Genomic DNA, 13,518 nt, shown 5'->3' on the forward strand with positions numbered 1-13,518 from the left:
AGGCTATTTGCAACACTATAATGTGAATGAAACCACCAACTGGGCAAGTGTCTTTGCCAACCGGGCAACTCCTGCAGATTTTGATTTGTGGAGTTGGCCCATGATGACATCTTTAGCATGATCCGCCGCTGAGCTGTTTAAAGCAGTATAAACCTGTATTATCTACCGCCAGAAAACTGTCAGGAGGAATAGGAAACACAGAGGTAACATTATGTATTTACTTTGAATACAGTCATTATATAGATGCCCACAATGCTCCAAACATGAATTATGAGATTATACAATGCATGACCAGTTGAGTAAAAGACAGTGTCTGCACTCACAGGTTGTTGTTGTTGTTGTTGTTGTTGTTGTTGTTGTTTTATGGCGGTTGACATCCGAGTGTTGCATTACCGCCAGACTTTATTCCTTAGACTTTGTCGTAGTCCTAAAAGTTCTTCTTCCAGTGCCTTGACTTCCAGTGCTTTGTTGTTGTTGTTGTTGTTGTTGTTGTTGTTGTTGTTTTATGGCGGTTGGCATCCAATTGTTGCATTACCGCCAGACTTTATTCCTCAGACTTTTCGTAGTCCTCAGACTGTCGAGGTTGTTCATTCATAAGAAAGGGTTGAGCATCCAAATAAGGATATAGGACACAAACGTTCAACAGTTGAGGGGGTAGTTCACCATGGTAACTAATTGGCGCTCCCTACAGGCTAAATCTGGAAAAGCAATAGTAGTAGTATAGGGGGGTCTGTTATCTGATTGTTTTGACAGGAATGTTCCACAATATGGAGTCAAACTTATCTCCATGGAGACAAGCAAGTGATGCCACCAGGGCAGGTTACAGGTCGGATCTGAAGATAGACCAGCAAGAGTAAGAATGCATGTTTACAAGGTATTTCTGACATTATTTATAATAGAAATAACCATGAGTTCACTATTTACTTTTCATTGAACAGTTTGGAACTACAGCTTCTTGAGAAATATAACTTAGCATTAACCCTTTTTTGGTCAAGTAATTTTCCATTGTGCACACTGCACAATCTTGTGGCACAAGATCTTGTCCATCAAGAGGTTTAGATGCCACAGGATTACACAGGAGGAGGAGTTGAACAGGAGGGCTGAGGGGAACCAAGTTTAGATAGAATTGATTCCTTCTTCTTCCAGATGAGTGATTATTTTGCCCTTGATCACAGAGTCTGCTTTTAGGGGAGACTGGGTTTCTCAAGATGGCATGGTTGGCAGTGTAGGCCATGTTTTGAAATTAGTCAATTAAAAATATCAAGAATAAATATAAAACTGTATAAAAAGTGCCTAGTAACTAAAAATATCCCATATAACAAGACGATTTTGGCAGATTTATTTAAAATAAATAGAAAAAATGAATAAGGGTCTAAGTAAAATAATATTACTTCACATTACCTAACGTCTCTGTTACTGAGAGTGATGCTCTGTACTGTGGAGGAGTAATATTACAAACATGACAACAAATAATTGGGTAATTTAATTAATTTAAGTAAGCCTGTTTTATATAGGCAATTACATACTCCAAATGGACCCAAATTCAGCATTACCCACCTGTGTTTATAAAGGCACTGCATCAGACTAAACTGTGTAAAAACAACAACAAATTAAAGCCGCAAGCGGCATCCAACGGCCCTCGCGGGCCGCCGGCCTTCCGACTCTGCTCTCTGCATTTTACAGAGATGGCGCTAACGCAATTGTCTAAGAACTAAGACAGCGACACATTGGACATGTACAATGCTGTGCTTAACCAGTGCAAATTAACACAAATGTCGGTCAAATGTGCAGCTCCAGCGCACAGAGACCGTGACACTTGGAATAAAAATATGGATAACTTTTGATGCTCCGCTTGTGTAGATTATTTTTCCCAAATATGAGCTTGATCGAGCTATTGCCCACGGAGGAGTTTGTTAAAGTGTGAAGCATAAATGTGAACATTTCAAGGATTTGGCGTTTTTCCCATTTGTGACAGTATATTTGCAGCTCCACGGCACAGAGACCGTAGCACTTAAAATCAAAATATGGATAACTTTTGATGCCCCATTTGTGTAGATGATTTCCCCAAATATGAGCTTGATCGGGCAATCGGCCTAGGAGGAGTTGGTGAAAGTGTGAAGCGTGAAAATGTGGTCATTTTGGAGATTTCGCTGTTTTCCCATTTCTGACATATATTTGCGGGTCCGCCACACAGAGACCGTAGCACTTAGAATCAAAATATGGATAAGTTTTGATGGCCCGCTTGTGTAGATGATTTTCCCCAAATATGAGCTTGATCGGACAATCGCCCTAGGAGGAGTTTGTTAAAGTGTGAAGTGTAAAAATGTGGTGATTTGAGCGATTCTACGATTTTCCCATAAGGATAACATGGGATGTTTCTGTCAACGCTACGGTTACGCCGTACAAAATATGACTTTGGCTCTCATACTTGTATGATCAGGATGGCAAATTAGAATTTAGTGCAAAATGTCATGTCATTTGGAAAAACTCTATTGTTTATAGGCCACTCTGAAGGCCAAATAGTCAGAATTCTGGGAAACGTTTGCGGCTCCGTCGCACAGAGACCGTAAAAGTTATCCTTAAAATTTGGATAACTTTAGATGCACCACTTGTCTAGAGGACGTACACCGATTTTGAGGTTGGTGGGCAAAACGCACTAGGAGGAGTTCGTTGAAGTGTAAAACATAAAAATGTGGTAATTTGAGAGATTTTGCGGTTTTCCCATAGGGATAACATGGGAGGTTTCTGTCATCGCTACGACTACGCCGTAAAAATTTAGGCATTTTTGTGATTGGCTTTTGTGATCGGGACGGCAAAATAGAATTTTGGGTAAAGTTTAGACAATTTTGGTAAAACTAATTTTTGACCTTCAATGTTAATTTAAAGGTCACTCTGTAGGGGGCGCTATCGCGTCCATTTCAATTTTGTCATCATAAACTGGTCCAAACTAGAAAGTTTAAGAACTGATTCAAATTTGGTCCTAATCGGACTCTTTTTGATCAAATGGGAGCAATTTTTAGATCTGCAATATTCCAAAATAAGTTGTCCAACTTTGCGGCTGCGCCGCACACAGACCGTAAAAGGTATCTCAAAAAATTGAATAACTTTAGATGCCCCACTTGTCCAGAGGACGTACGCCGATTTTGAAGTCGGTGGGCAAAACGCCCTAGGAGGAGTTCGTCAAAGTTTGACGTGAACAAAATGGCTAACACAGCGTGTTTTCATTTTCAAAGGAAGATGGCAGCCATAGGGTAAGTCTGGGGGCGTGGCCACAATGATTTTTTTTTTTTTTGTCCTCACGAGAGGAATGCGTGTCCCGAATTTCGTAGCTTTACGACAAAGTTGACCTCGGGGCGTCTCCCATAGGCGCAATGTATTTTGACTTTTGTCGGTGGCGCTGTCGCGCCATTTTTTAACGAAAAAAAAAATGGCCCAGAAAAAACAAAATTTTTCGCCGATTTTGAATTTTGGGCAAAGTTTGGTGAGTTTTTGAGCATGTTCAGGGGGTCAAATTAGAGTTCAAAGCGCTGAAGAAGAACAAGAAAAATAATAATAATAATTAAAGCCGCAAGCGGCATCCAACGGCCCTCGCGGGCCGCCGGCCTTCCGACTCTGCGCTTTTGACTTGATAAAGATGGCGCCCTTATTGTGTCTTGAATAAAAAAAGAACTTGACAGACGGCGACACATTGGACATGGCCAATCCAGTGCAAATGAACACAAGTGTCAGTCAAATTTGCTGCGCCGCCGCACAGAGACCGTAGCACTTGGAATAAAAATATGGATACCTTTTGATGCCCCGCTTGTGTAGATGATTTTTCCCAAAGTAAAGCTTGATCGAGCTATTGCCCACGGAGGAGTTTGTTAAAGTGTGAAGCGTAAATGTGAACATTTCAAGGATTTGGCGTTTTTCCCATTTGTGACAGTATATTTGCAGCTCCACGGCACAGAGACCGTACCACTTAAAATCAAAATATGGATAACTTTTGATGCCCCGTTTGTGTAGATGATTTTCCCCAAATATGAGCTTGATCGGGCAATCGCCCTAGGAGGAGTTCGTTAAAGTGTGAAGCGTAAAAATGTGGTGATTTTAGAGATTTCGCTGTTTTCCCATTTCTGACATATATTTGCGGGTCCGCCACACAGAGACCGTAGCACTTAGAATCAAAATATGGGTAAGTTTTGATGCCCCGCTTGTGTAGATGATATTCTCCAAATATGAACTTGATCGGACAATCGCCCTAGGAGGAGTTCATTAAAGTGTGAAGCGTAAAAATGTGGTGATTTGAGCGATTCTACGATTTTCCCATAAGGATAACATGGGATGTTTCTGTCAACGCTACGGTTACGCCGTACAAAATATGACTTTGGCTCTCATACTTTTATGATCAGGATGGCAAATTAGAATTTTGTTCAAAATATCATGTCATTTGGAAAAACTCTATTGTTTATAGGCCACTCTGAAGGCCAAATAGTCAGAATTCTGGGAAACGTTTGCGGCTCCGTCGCACAAAGACCGTAAAAGTTATCCTTAAAATTTGGATAACTTTAGATACACCACTTGTCTAGAGGACGTACACCGATTTTGAGGTTGGTGGGCAAAACGCACTAGGAGGACTTCGTTAAAGTGTAAAACATAAAAATGTGGTAATTTGAGAGATTTTGTGGTTTTCCCATAGGGATAACATGGGAGGTTTCTGTCATCGCTACGACTACGGCGTAAAAATTTAGGCATTTTTGTGATTGGCTTTTGTGATCGGGACGGCAAAATAGAATTTTGGGTAAAGTTTAGACAATTTTGGTAAAACTAATTTTTGACCTTCAATGTTAATTTAAAGGTCACTCTGTAGGGGGCGCTATCACTGCCATTTCAATTTTGTCAGCCTAAACTGGTCCAAACTAGAAAGTTTAACAACTGATTCAAATTTGGTCCTAATCGGACTGGTTTTGATCAAATGGGAGCAATTTTTAGACCTGCAATATTCCAAAATAAGTTGTCCAACTTTGCGGCTGCGCCGCACACAGACCGTAAAAGGTATCTCAAAAAATTGAATAACTTTAGATGCCCCACTTGTCCAGAGGACGTACGCCGATTTTGAAGTCGGTGGGCAAAACGCCCTAGGAGGAGTTCGTCAAAGTTTGACGTAAACAAAATGGCTAACTCAGCTTGTTTTCATTTTCAAAGGAAGATGGCGGCCATAGGGTAAGTTTGGGGGCGTGGCCACAATGATTTTTTTTGTTTATCCTCACGAGAGGAATGCGTGTCCCGAATTTCGTAGCTTTACGCCAAAGTTGACCTCGGGGCGTCTCCCATAGGCGCAATGTATTTTGACTTTTGTCGGTGGCGCTGTCGCGCCATTTTTTAACGAAAAAAAAAATGGCCCAGAAAAAATAAAATTTTTCGCCGATTCTGAATTTTGGGCAAAGTTTGGTGAGTTTTTGAGCATGTTCAGGGGGTCAAATTAGAGATCAAAGCGCTGAAGAAGAACAAGAAAAATAATAATAATAATAATAATAATAATAATATTTTTAGCAAAAACAATATAGCCGTTTTTACTATAACAACAAATGATACATCGTTTGAAAGCTCTAAGCCTTCCCGATGCCGCCATGGGGTGGAATCATCATTACGAGCGCTTACGCGCTCGTCACTCCCTATTCCGTCGGGATGCCCCGCCCACTCCCCATAGACTTCCATTGATTTGAGCAGATACAAGCATGGCCCATGCCTGCGGCATGGATTCTCGCGTACGGGACGATGCCAGGAGGGTTTTTGGAGGAATGCAGCGCTTCGCGCTGCTGTTGTCAACAATTAGTGAATGGGCGTAGCCCATTCACTAATTGTTGACTATTTCTGTCATAGCAGGAGTAAGTATGCATGATCCATGCCTTCGGCATGGGCTAGTTCACTGTACTTGCCAGGGGCGACGGGGCACCAAACATGCGGGCTGCGCCCGCATGTTTGGTAAGACAGTTGCAACGCTGCCTTCGGCAGCGTTGCGGGAGCAATAGGCCCTCCGCCCTGCTGGGGCTCGGGCCTAAAAACAAGAAGATTCTGCCCTTATAAACAGAGGGCTCCATAGCTCCATGTGCAGTGCATTGGAAATTCACTCCTTCACTTTGTTGGAAAGCCCTCAGCAAAGTCCCTCCATTTTGATTTGCCACTTATTGCACCAAACACATGAGTTTGTTGGCCTCAGGTGAGCACTGCAGCCTAGAGCGCTTTGCATTACATGACACAACACTCTAGTCTGCTTATCTCTGCACGCTCCAACAACCTCCCTCCAACTAGTCCAAAATAAGCTGTTTCTGTCCAAGCCAAGATATGCTTTTGAAAATAACAAAATTGTACAAAGTCTTGTTTCACCTCCAATAACTTGTTTTATTTTCAAATACTTAAAGAGTACAAGTAGACAAGTACGTAGTTGTAGTCTTGTAGCCTATATGATTGATACATAAACAGCCTAATTGCATGCTCCTGTTGTGTCCTTGGGCAAGACACTTGCTTGCATCTAACAATGCTTGTATGAGTCCCACAATGCTTGTAAGAGTAGTAATAGTAATATACAATAGATTTCAAGTCTATTATCCACAGGAGAAATGACTTGGACGTGGTAGGTCAAAATGCAAGAGCCTCAGTAGTAGCAAGTACACAATTAAAATATGAATAATTAAATACCGATGTGTAAATGTGAAATAAACTTTAGCACAAGCTTACATTGGATACCTCTTCCAATTTCTCATAAGTGACAAAGCGTGTCTTGTTCCCAGAATCCAACAGAAATGATTTAAAGTTATTTTTGCTGCACTGGCAGTAGCAGCAGCAGCAGCAGCAGAGAACAAAGACACACTGGTGTCACTTTGAACTGAGCAGTGTTAGCAAAAGCGAGAATATTTTTGGCATCAGTTTTTCTTCCTTATAAGAGTCCCAATTCCATGAAGTCATTTTGCCTGCAGCCTTAGTCAGTCAAACTGCTTAATGTGCAGTGATAAACAATTAATATAATTACCAGTAAATAATAGCATATCAATTATGGACTTATTGTTATTGTTTCAAAAACCAAACCCAAGCTTCTAAGTGTGTTGTTCATATCTTTGTTTTTGTTTGCTTTTCATTTGGCAGCCACGTTTCCATCAGTCAGCCCGAGGGCAGCTGTTGCAACAGAAGTCATCTGAATAGCTCCACATTTGGAGTCCTTTTTATTTTGATATAAACCTGCTTTTAATACATTTTTCACACATTCATTACATAAGCCAACTTCCTGCTGTAGCAATCTGGGAATTCACAGCATGTTTGAAAATTCAAATTCACTTTGCGCACGGCCAACTAAAGGCAAGCAGGACAGGTCACAAGTCCTGGCTCTGACCTTTATAAAAATCAGGACTTGGGACTTTGAATAGATTTACCGTGATCACCTGCACAGATGTTCTCAGGTCATTAAGGTCTTGGAGAGTGCATTTGAAATATGCATGTGATTCTGTTCTTAATACTTTGTGGAGTTAAACAACTATTTCACTTCAATGTAGAACTATGGGGGTCCCGAGTATGACTCCCAGACCAGGTGAGACCTGTTGTGTCTGGGAGGGAATCCTCAAAGCAAAAACAACTGTCTCTTTCTGAACCAATCCTCCCTGAACGATTGTAAAATAATTTGTTCTGTCAGCTTGTCATATTGCAATTACTTTAGGTCATTAGAATTAACTCAACTCAGGAGGTTGAATATGTGTAAACATTACATAAAAAAGTAATAAAGACAACTATTATTCAGGTCATGAGCTCTTATTCCTTTATGTTTCATCAAACATGCAACAATAGCGTTTAATTTTATATCAAAATTTTCACAACAACTTAACAACAGCACCACCTGGTGGTAAATCCTAAAACTTCAGCGGCCAAAGGAAGAAAGAAGGCATTCTAATGCGAGGACATTGAACATTTTATGATGTGCTTTGAAAATGAAAATCTGTGCAGCGGTGTGGAGTCTCTGAGGAAAGTCTTCACGTTCTCCAAAACTGTTCCTGTGCAAGTCTTAGGACTCTAGTTATGGCACACTCAACTTTTTCAAAGCATATTTGGAATAAGTCGTAGATATTATTAGAGACATATAGAAGAGGTCGGTCTGTGTGTTGTTTATGATGCGCTCTCACGTGGCTCCCTCAGTCTTGCAGTACCTCAGAGTGAGATCTGTTTAACAAAACAGAACAGCATTAGACATTATGGCAGACATCTGCCGAAGCAGCTTCTAATGACTCATACTGCAGTTACCCGGACACAGGACTTTGGCAAGAGGGGCCTTGAGCCTCCAAAGCTCTGGGTTCTCTCTCTGGTCCTGGGCAGCGTGGAAAGTGGTGAAGTGAAGAGCAGGCCACCAGTCCATCCTACCAGACATAACTTCAGACACGGTATCCTTAAAGTCCTCTCTGTTTGAGCGCACAACACAGAAAAAACATCAACATGCAGTAGTAAATAAGTATACACATTTTTAATTCAGGTATTATTCTGATTACTCTGATTGCAGTTTTTCAATGATAAATTTCAGAGTTTTCCATATTTCCACGTCGTTCCTCCAGCAGGAGTAGTCCAGCATATCCACAGTGACTCCCAAAGCCTTCTTAGTTTTATCTTCAAACATTAAAAAAAATAACATTAATTGTATTCATAAGGGATCATCTCAAAATAGGTTGAAGCTGAAAAGACTTAATTTTTTTCGTCTCTCTCTAGACCCCCTCCCCCCCAAAAGACTTTGTCTGGCTTCACATAAATTTTTACGCGTTGATAAAACGATAGTAGCTTGATAGACCCTGCTCACCTCTAGTGAACATCCCTGAACATCCTTTGGTAAGTTTATATTTAGAAGTTATGAACTCTCCAAATAATGTCACCTGTCGCGCATGTTTGTTTACTCAATCCACATGGTCCACGGGCCCTAGGGGCCCTACGGCACATCCCATTCAACCCAAACTGTGAGATGACCACATTGAGATAGTCTCAAGAGGATGAGAGAGTGAGAAAATAATGTTTCTTGTCAAAACCTGTAATTGTCAATTGCCTGAGTTTAGACCTTAGACATGTCAGAATGACAGAAGCAGAACACGCGCTTTCGTCACAGTGAGAATCTCACGTCTTCTGTGATTGGCCGAAACCTCATGCGGGTTTGTGTTGGTCCTTCTTCCGGTCAGTGCGTAGCACGTTACTAGAGCCGAATCTCTTGATCATTGGCTGCGCCGCGTCTTGCCGCAAAAAAGCTTTTCCAACTTTTCTGCACCAGCCGCGTTGGCGACGGCGCCCGCTCCCCGCGCTGGCCACGGCGCGCTGTGCTCCCCCGTACGCACCCGCGTACTCCGCGCACGCACCCGCCGTGCTCCTCCGTACACACCCGCCGTGCTCCTCCGTACACACCCGCCGTGCTCCTCCGTACACACCCGCCGTGCTCCTCCGTACACACCCGCCGTGCTCCTCCGTACACACCCGCCGTGCTCCTCCGTACACACCCGCCGTGCTCCTCCGTACACACCCGCCGTGCTCCTCCGTACACACCCGCCGTGCTCCTCGGTACACACCCGCCGTGCTCCTCGCACGCACCCGCCGTGCATCGCGCACGCACTCGCCGCCTAATGTTGGCCTAATGCTCGTTACTGAGAGTTTTTTAGCATTTCAAAACAATACTGCCACAACAATGTATTGAAGCTTCAAAGCATCAAAAAGACGCCCCCCCCCCCAAGACGAAAAATATGAAGTCTTTTCAGCTTTGGTTAATCCTAACCCTAACCCATTTTGAGATGATCCCTAAATGTACAATGTATTTTTGAATGATTGTCAGTGTACTCTGGGTCTGAGAAATTCTGGAAATTGTGTTTCTCGTATAGATCATAAAGTTATAGCTGGATTAATTTGAGTAACCAGGAGATTTTTGACCTGATTGAAGCAGAAGAGAGCAATAGTCCATCATCAGTACATGGCTTGGGACTAAGGAACGAAGGATCTAAAACGCAAAACAAACAGGATAAGCATTATAAGTAAATAGTGGTCAATATAATAAATATAATATATTAATGAATTATAATTTTGTACTTTGAGCACTTTTATGAGCTTCTTGGGTGGTGTGTCATGCCTTTTCATAAACTGGTAGAGATAGACGTGTGCATTGGGATTAGGAGGGAAACCATTGTCGTAGGCGTAGTCATTCAGGACCCTCAGAGCCTCTTCGTGGTCATCGTAAAACTCCAACATCTGGAAAATAATTGTACATACAGGAATAAGGCAAGATTAAAATGTTCCATACTTAGTGGCAATAAGAAGGTTAAATTCAGTCAAATGGACAAACGTTTTTAGAACGAAGACGTTTTGCCACTCATCCAAGAAGCTTCTTCAGTCTTATTGTGCAGTTGAGAAAATTCAACCTCCTTTTGCGAATTGTTTTCTTTTGAAATAATTAATACTGTCAGTAATAATATATGTTTAAAAGTGTCGTTCTCACCTCGACATAACTCAATATAAAGGGATCCCAGACACCAGGGTTTTTAAAAATCTCTTTCAAATTCAGTGAAGCCTGTCTGAAATAGTTGTGCATGGACTCATCTGTGTCTGCAGAATCTGAAAGGAAAAAAATAATTAAATAAATGAAGTAGTAAAATAGGTAGCTGCCAATCATTGTATGACAATTAGAAGGACATAGCGGATGTAGATTCTGATAGATAGGTACCAGGGGGCACTGTAATATCACATTTTACTAGGGCTGGGTATTGCCAAGACCCTCGCGATACGATACATATCCCGATACAGGGGTCGTGATACGATACGTATCCCGATACTTGTATGTCCCGATACAATTCCCTCATTACGATACGTATCCCGATACTTGTATGTCCCGATACAATTCCCTCATTACGATACGTATCCCGATACTTTTTTGAAAAAAGGGTCTTAAAGTTTACCAAATGTGCATTTGTTTTATTCCGGATAAGAAAATGCATGATTTTTCATGTTTATCCACAAAGCTTATGCGAAGAACACATTCAAGTAAAGTTGCCAAACAATTGGCAAGGTCTGTGTAATGTGTGTGATGTGTGGGAGTCTGTTGACCCTCTGTTTGTGTCTTTTTGTTGTTGTTTTGGTCTTAAAATCCCGTTTCTTCGGGTCGGGCTCGGCACTAAGCTAAGTAGCGCTAGCGCGGAAGTGGCCGCGGCTAACGCTAAGCTAACAGGCGCTCCAGCGGGGCCCTGTTGGATAGTTGTATTGTTTAACCGCTCGGTTTTATTGTTTAACAGTTCGGTTTATGTAGTGTAGAGTAGGGAAGATGTGTGTGGTGTTGGTGTCAGGTTTGTGTCCGTTTTTTTGCCTCTAGTTCGGCTGTTGTGGTGGCCTCGGGGCTGTGTTAGCTCCGGGGCTAAAATGGCGGTCTCGGGACTAAGTTAGCTCCGGGGCTGCGTTGAATTTGGATGAAATAAAGGGGTGAAAGGAATGAAATCAATGAAAAAGGAAATCAAATAGAATGGAAAAGGGAGGCGTGTAACAGTAGCGACGTTTCGAGCCAAAAGCTCTTCTTCACACGCTGGTTTATATCACGCTGGTTCACGGTGTGTGCCTGTCTCAGTAGTTACGCGCTGTTTACCGCCCTCTACAGGAGGGAGCTTCTAAACGGCCGCCCGGACAATGTGTAATAAATTAACGTCATTGAAAAGTATCGATACGGCGACTGATACGGAGCCCGTGACGATATATCTCCGTATCGATATTTTGAACACAGCCCTACATTTTACTAGGACAATGATATACAATAGTACTTATTTCCGATCCCACTGCATTAATTACTAATAACACCAGAAGTACAAAGAAGCAAAAATCAAGCTGAATGAACTGAATGACTGTAGCTACCTGTGTTGGAGCGTCCTTCTTTCTTCTCACACCAGATAATATAGTCCAGTAAACTCCTATAGGCCTGGATTAGTGTCGATTTTTTTATTTGAGCCGTTGTTTCCTTTCCATGTCTCCAACTTTCAGCAACAGACAACGTGTGTTTTGCCTCTTGAATGTGACCCATTAGAAGCAAGTGAAAAGACTGCTCCAAACACAACTAAAATATACACATTGATTGATTAATTTGTGTTTTCATCCAGACAATAGTAACAAAATAAATAACTAAAAACAATGTACCGTCAAGTACTGCTTTACTCCTGAGTGTTTCATACGTTCATAAATGTTATTGTAGTCCTCCAGTTTCGAGTTTGGATGATGGTGAAGAATCTCAATGCCCATTCTCCAAATTTGCTGCACAAGACGGTTACGTTACATTTTCTTTTTTTTTAGCTACAACATTTACAGTAGCAAGTCGAGGTGAAAATGGCACAGGAGACAGACTCATTGTTTACAAAAGGAAGACTTAAAAAGAGACAAATTATACCTCTTTATTCTGTATTTCTTGATTATGAGTATTGTCCTCTAATATCTGGTGGAAATAAGCCATGTACTCTGCAGCCTCCTCCCATCTGTGGTGCAACATGGCTTCTCTGATCTGCTCCAGGCACAACCTTGTACTCTCATGGAATCCACTTTCATGTCTCCCTACAGACAGAAGGACAAAGAACATCAGACGACAATGATGGCAAGCCTTTATAAATAGTTAGTTTGAGGATGAATGGCTGTGTGCTGCATTTTGTTTATTACTTACTCTTACGCAAAGGGATGTTAGGAAGGGGTAACTTTGCCTTCGATCCAGATGTAGCGGAGTCTACAGAGAAACGGTCACTTTCTTGTTCCTGTGGGAGTTCATTCTCTATATCATCCATGGTAACTTCCATAGTAGAAATAATCTAGAGGGACAGACAGACAGACATAAGGCATGATTGTTAACATACAGTTACAATAACAACAGTGCAGTGTTTTATTAAGACTTATTTGACAACAGTATCCAGCAAAAATGCAAAAGGAGTACGACTAGTCATTGACCACAAATAAAAACTGAGGATAAAGCTTACCTTATTATTGCACAGACTGCTTGGTTGAAGATTGCCCACTTTGTTTACAATTTCAACGTGGCTCTTTAAGTAACGTCTTAGGACACGCAACCACAAATAATATAAAACCAACAAAAGTGGATATTCGTATTCGCTAAATCTGCCTTGAATATAAATTCGCTAAAACGAAATCTGCCTTGAATATAAATATATAGATGGATTCCTGAGTGCAACTCGTGTGTCTTCTTCGGCCATGTGTCGTCTTGTCCCAAACAAGGAAGTAAAAGCAATGGTGCATTTTCATTGGTTAAAAGAAACGGAAAAGGTGGGACATTAAAAAAATGCGGAAAATTATCTAACTTGTACCTATTACCTATTTATTTGTTTAAATCGTGGATGAATTATATAGTTTCTTTCCACGTGTAATTATAAACAATAATAAATAAAAAATAAGATCGACTTTCCGTTAACGTTAGTTCCTTGCTCGACATGACGCTGTGGATTTTCATTTTCATTTTGGACGGTTTTATACAGTTACAAAATAAAAATAAAAACAAATAAACCA

The 13,518-nt window shown here is 41.4% G+C and overlaps 1 protein-coding gene across 1 annotated transcript; it reads right to left on the reverse strand.

Annotated features, from left to right (window-relative positions):
- Window positions 1-8,117: 8,117 nt before the first annotated feature.
- On the reverse strand, window positions 8,118-13,213 carry taf1a (TATA box binding protein (TBP)-associated factor, RNA polymerase I, A). The gene is made up of 11 exons (XM_072445886.1): window positions 12,975-13,213; window positions 12,668-12,809; window positions 12,401-12,561; window positions 12,154-12,267; window positions 11,875-12,073; window positions 10,478-10,593; window positions 10,072-10,230; window positions 9,916-9,982; window positions 8,508-8,622; window positions 8,266-8,420; window positions 8,118-8,184 (listed from the first exon to the last, which is right to left on the reverse strand). Exons 2-11 carry the CDS (start codon window positions 12,795-12,797, stop codon window positions 8,144-8,146), a joined length of 1,257 nt encoding a protein of 418 aa, XP_072301987.1. The 5' UTR covers window positions 12,798-12,809; window positions 12,975-13,213; the 3' UTR covers window positions 8,118-8,143.
- Window positions 13,214-13,518: the final 305 nt, after the last annotated feature.

This window comes from Eucyclogobius newberryi, unplaced genomic scaffold, assembly GCF_026437365.1.
Source record: "Eucyclogobius newberryi isolate DKJ021-1_F unplaced genomic scaffold, fEucNew1.0.hap1 SCAF_1, whole genome shotgun sequence".
Taxonomy (NCBI): Eukaryota; Metazoa; Chordata; class Actinopteri; order Gobiiformes; family Gobiidae; genus Eucyclogobius; species Eucyclogobius newberryi.

Bases quoted from the DNA above. Each gene is read 5' to 3' on its own strand.
- taf1a (XM_072445886.1), bottom strand. From the start codon at position 12,797: ATGGAAGTTACCATGGATGATATAGAGAATGAACTCCCACAGGAACAA. The intron at 9,983-10,071 runs GTACAAAATTAT...TTTGCGTTTTAG, and splicing joins AGCTCATAAAAGTGCTCAAA to ATCCTTCGTTCCTTAGTCCC. The intron at 8,185-8,265 runs GTAACTGCAGTA...TTTGTTAAACAG, and splicing joins TGCCAAAGTCCTGTGTCCGG to ATCTCACTCTGAGGTACTGC.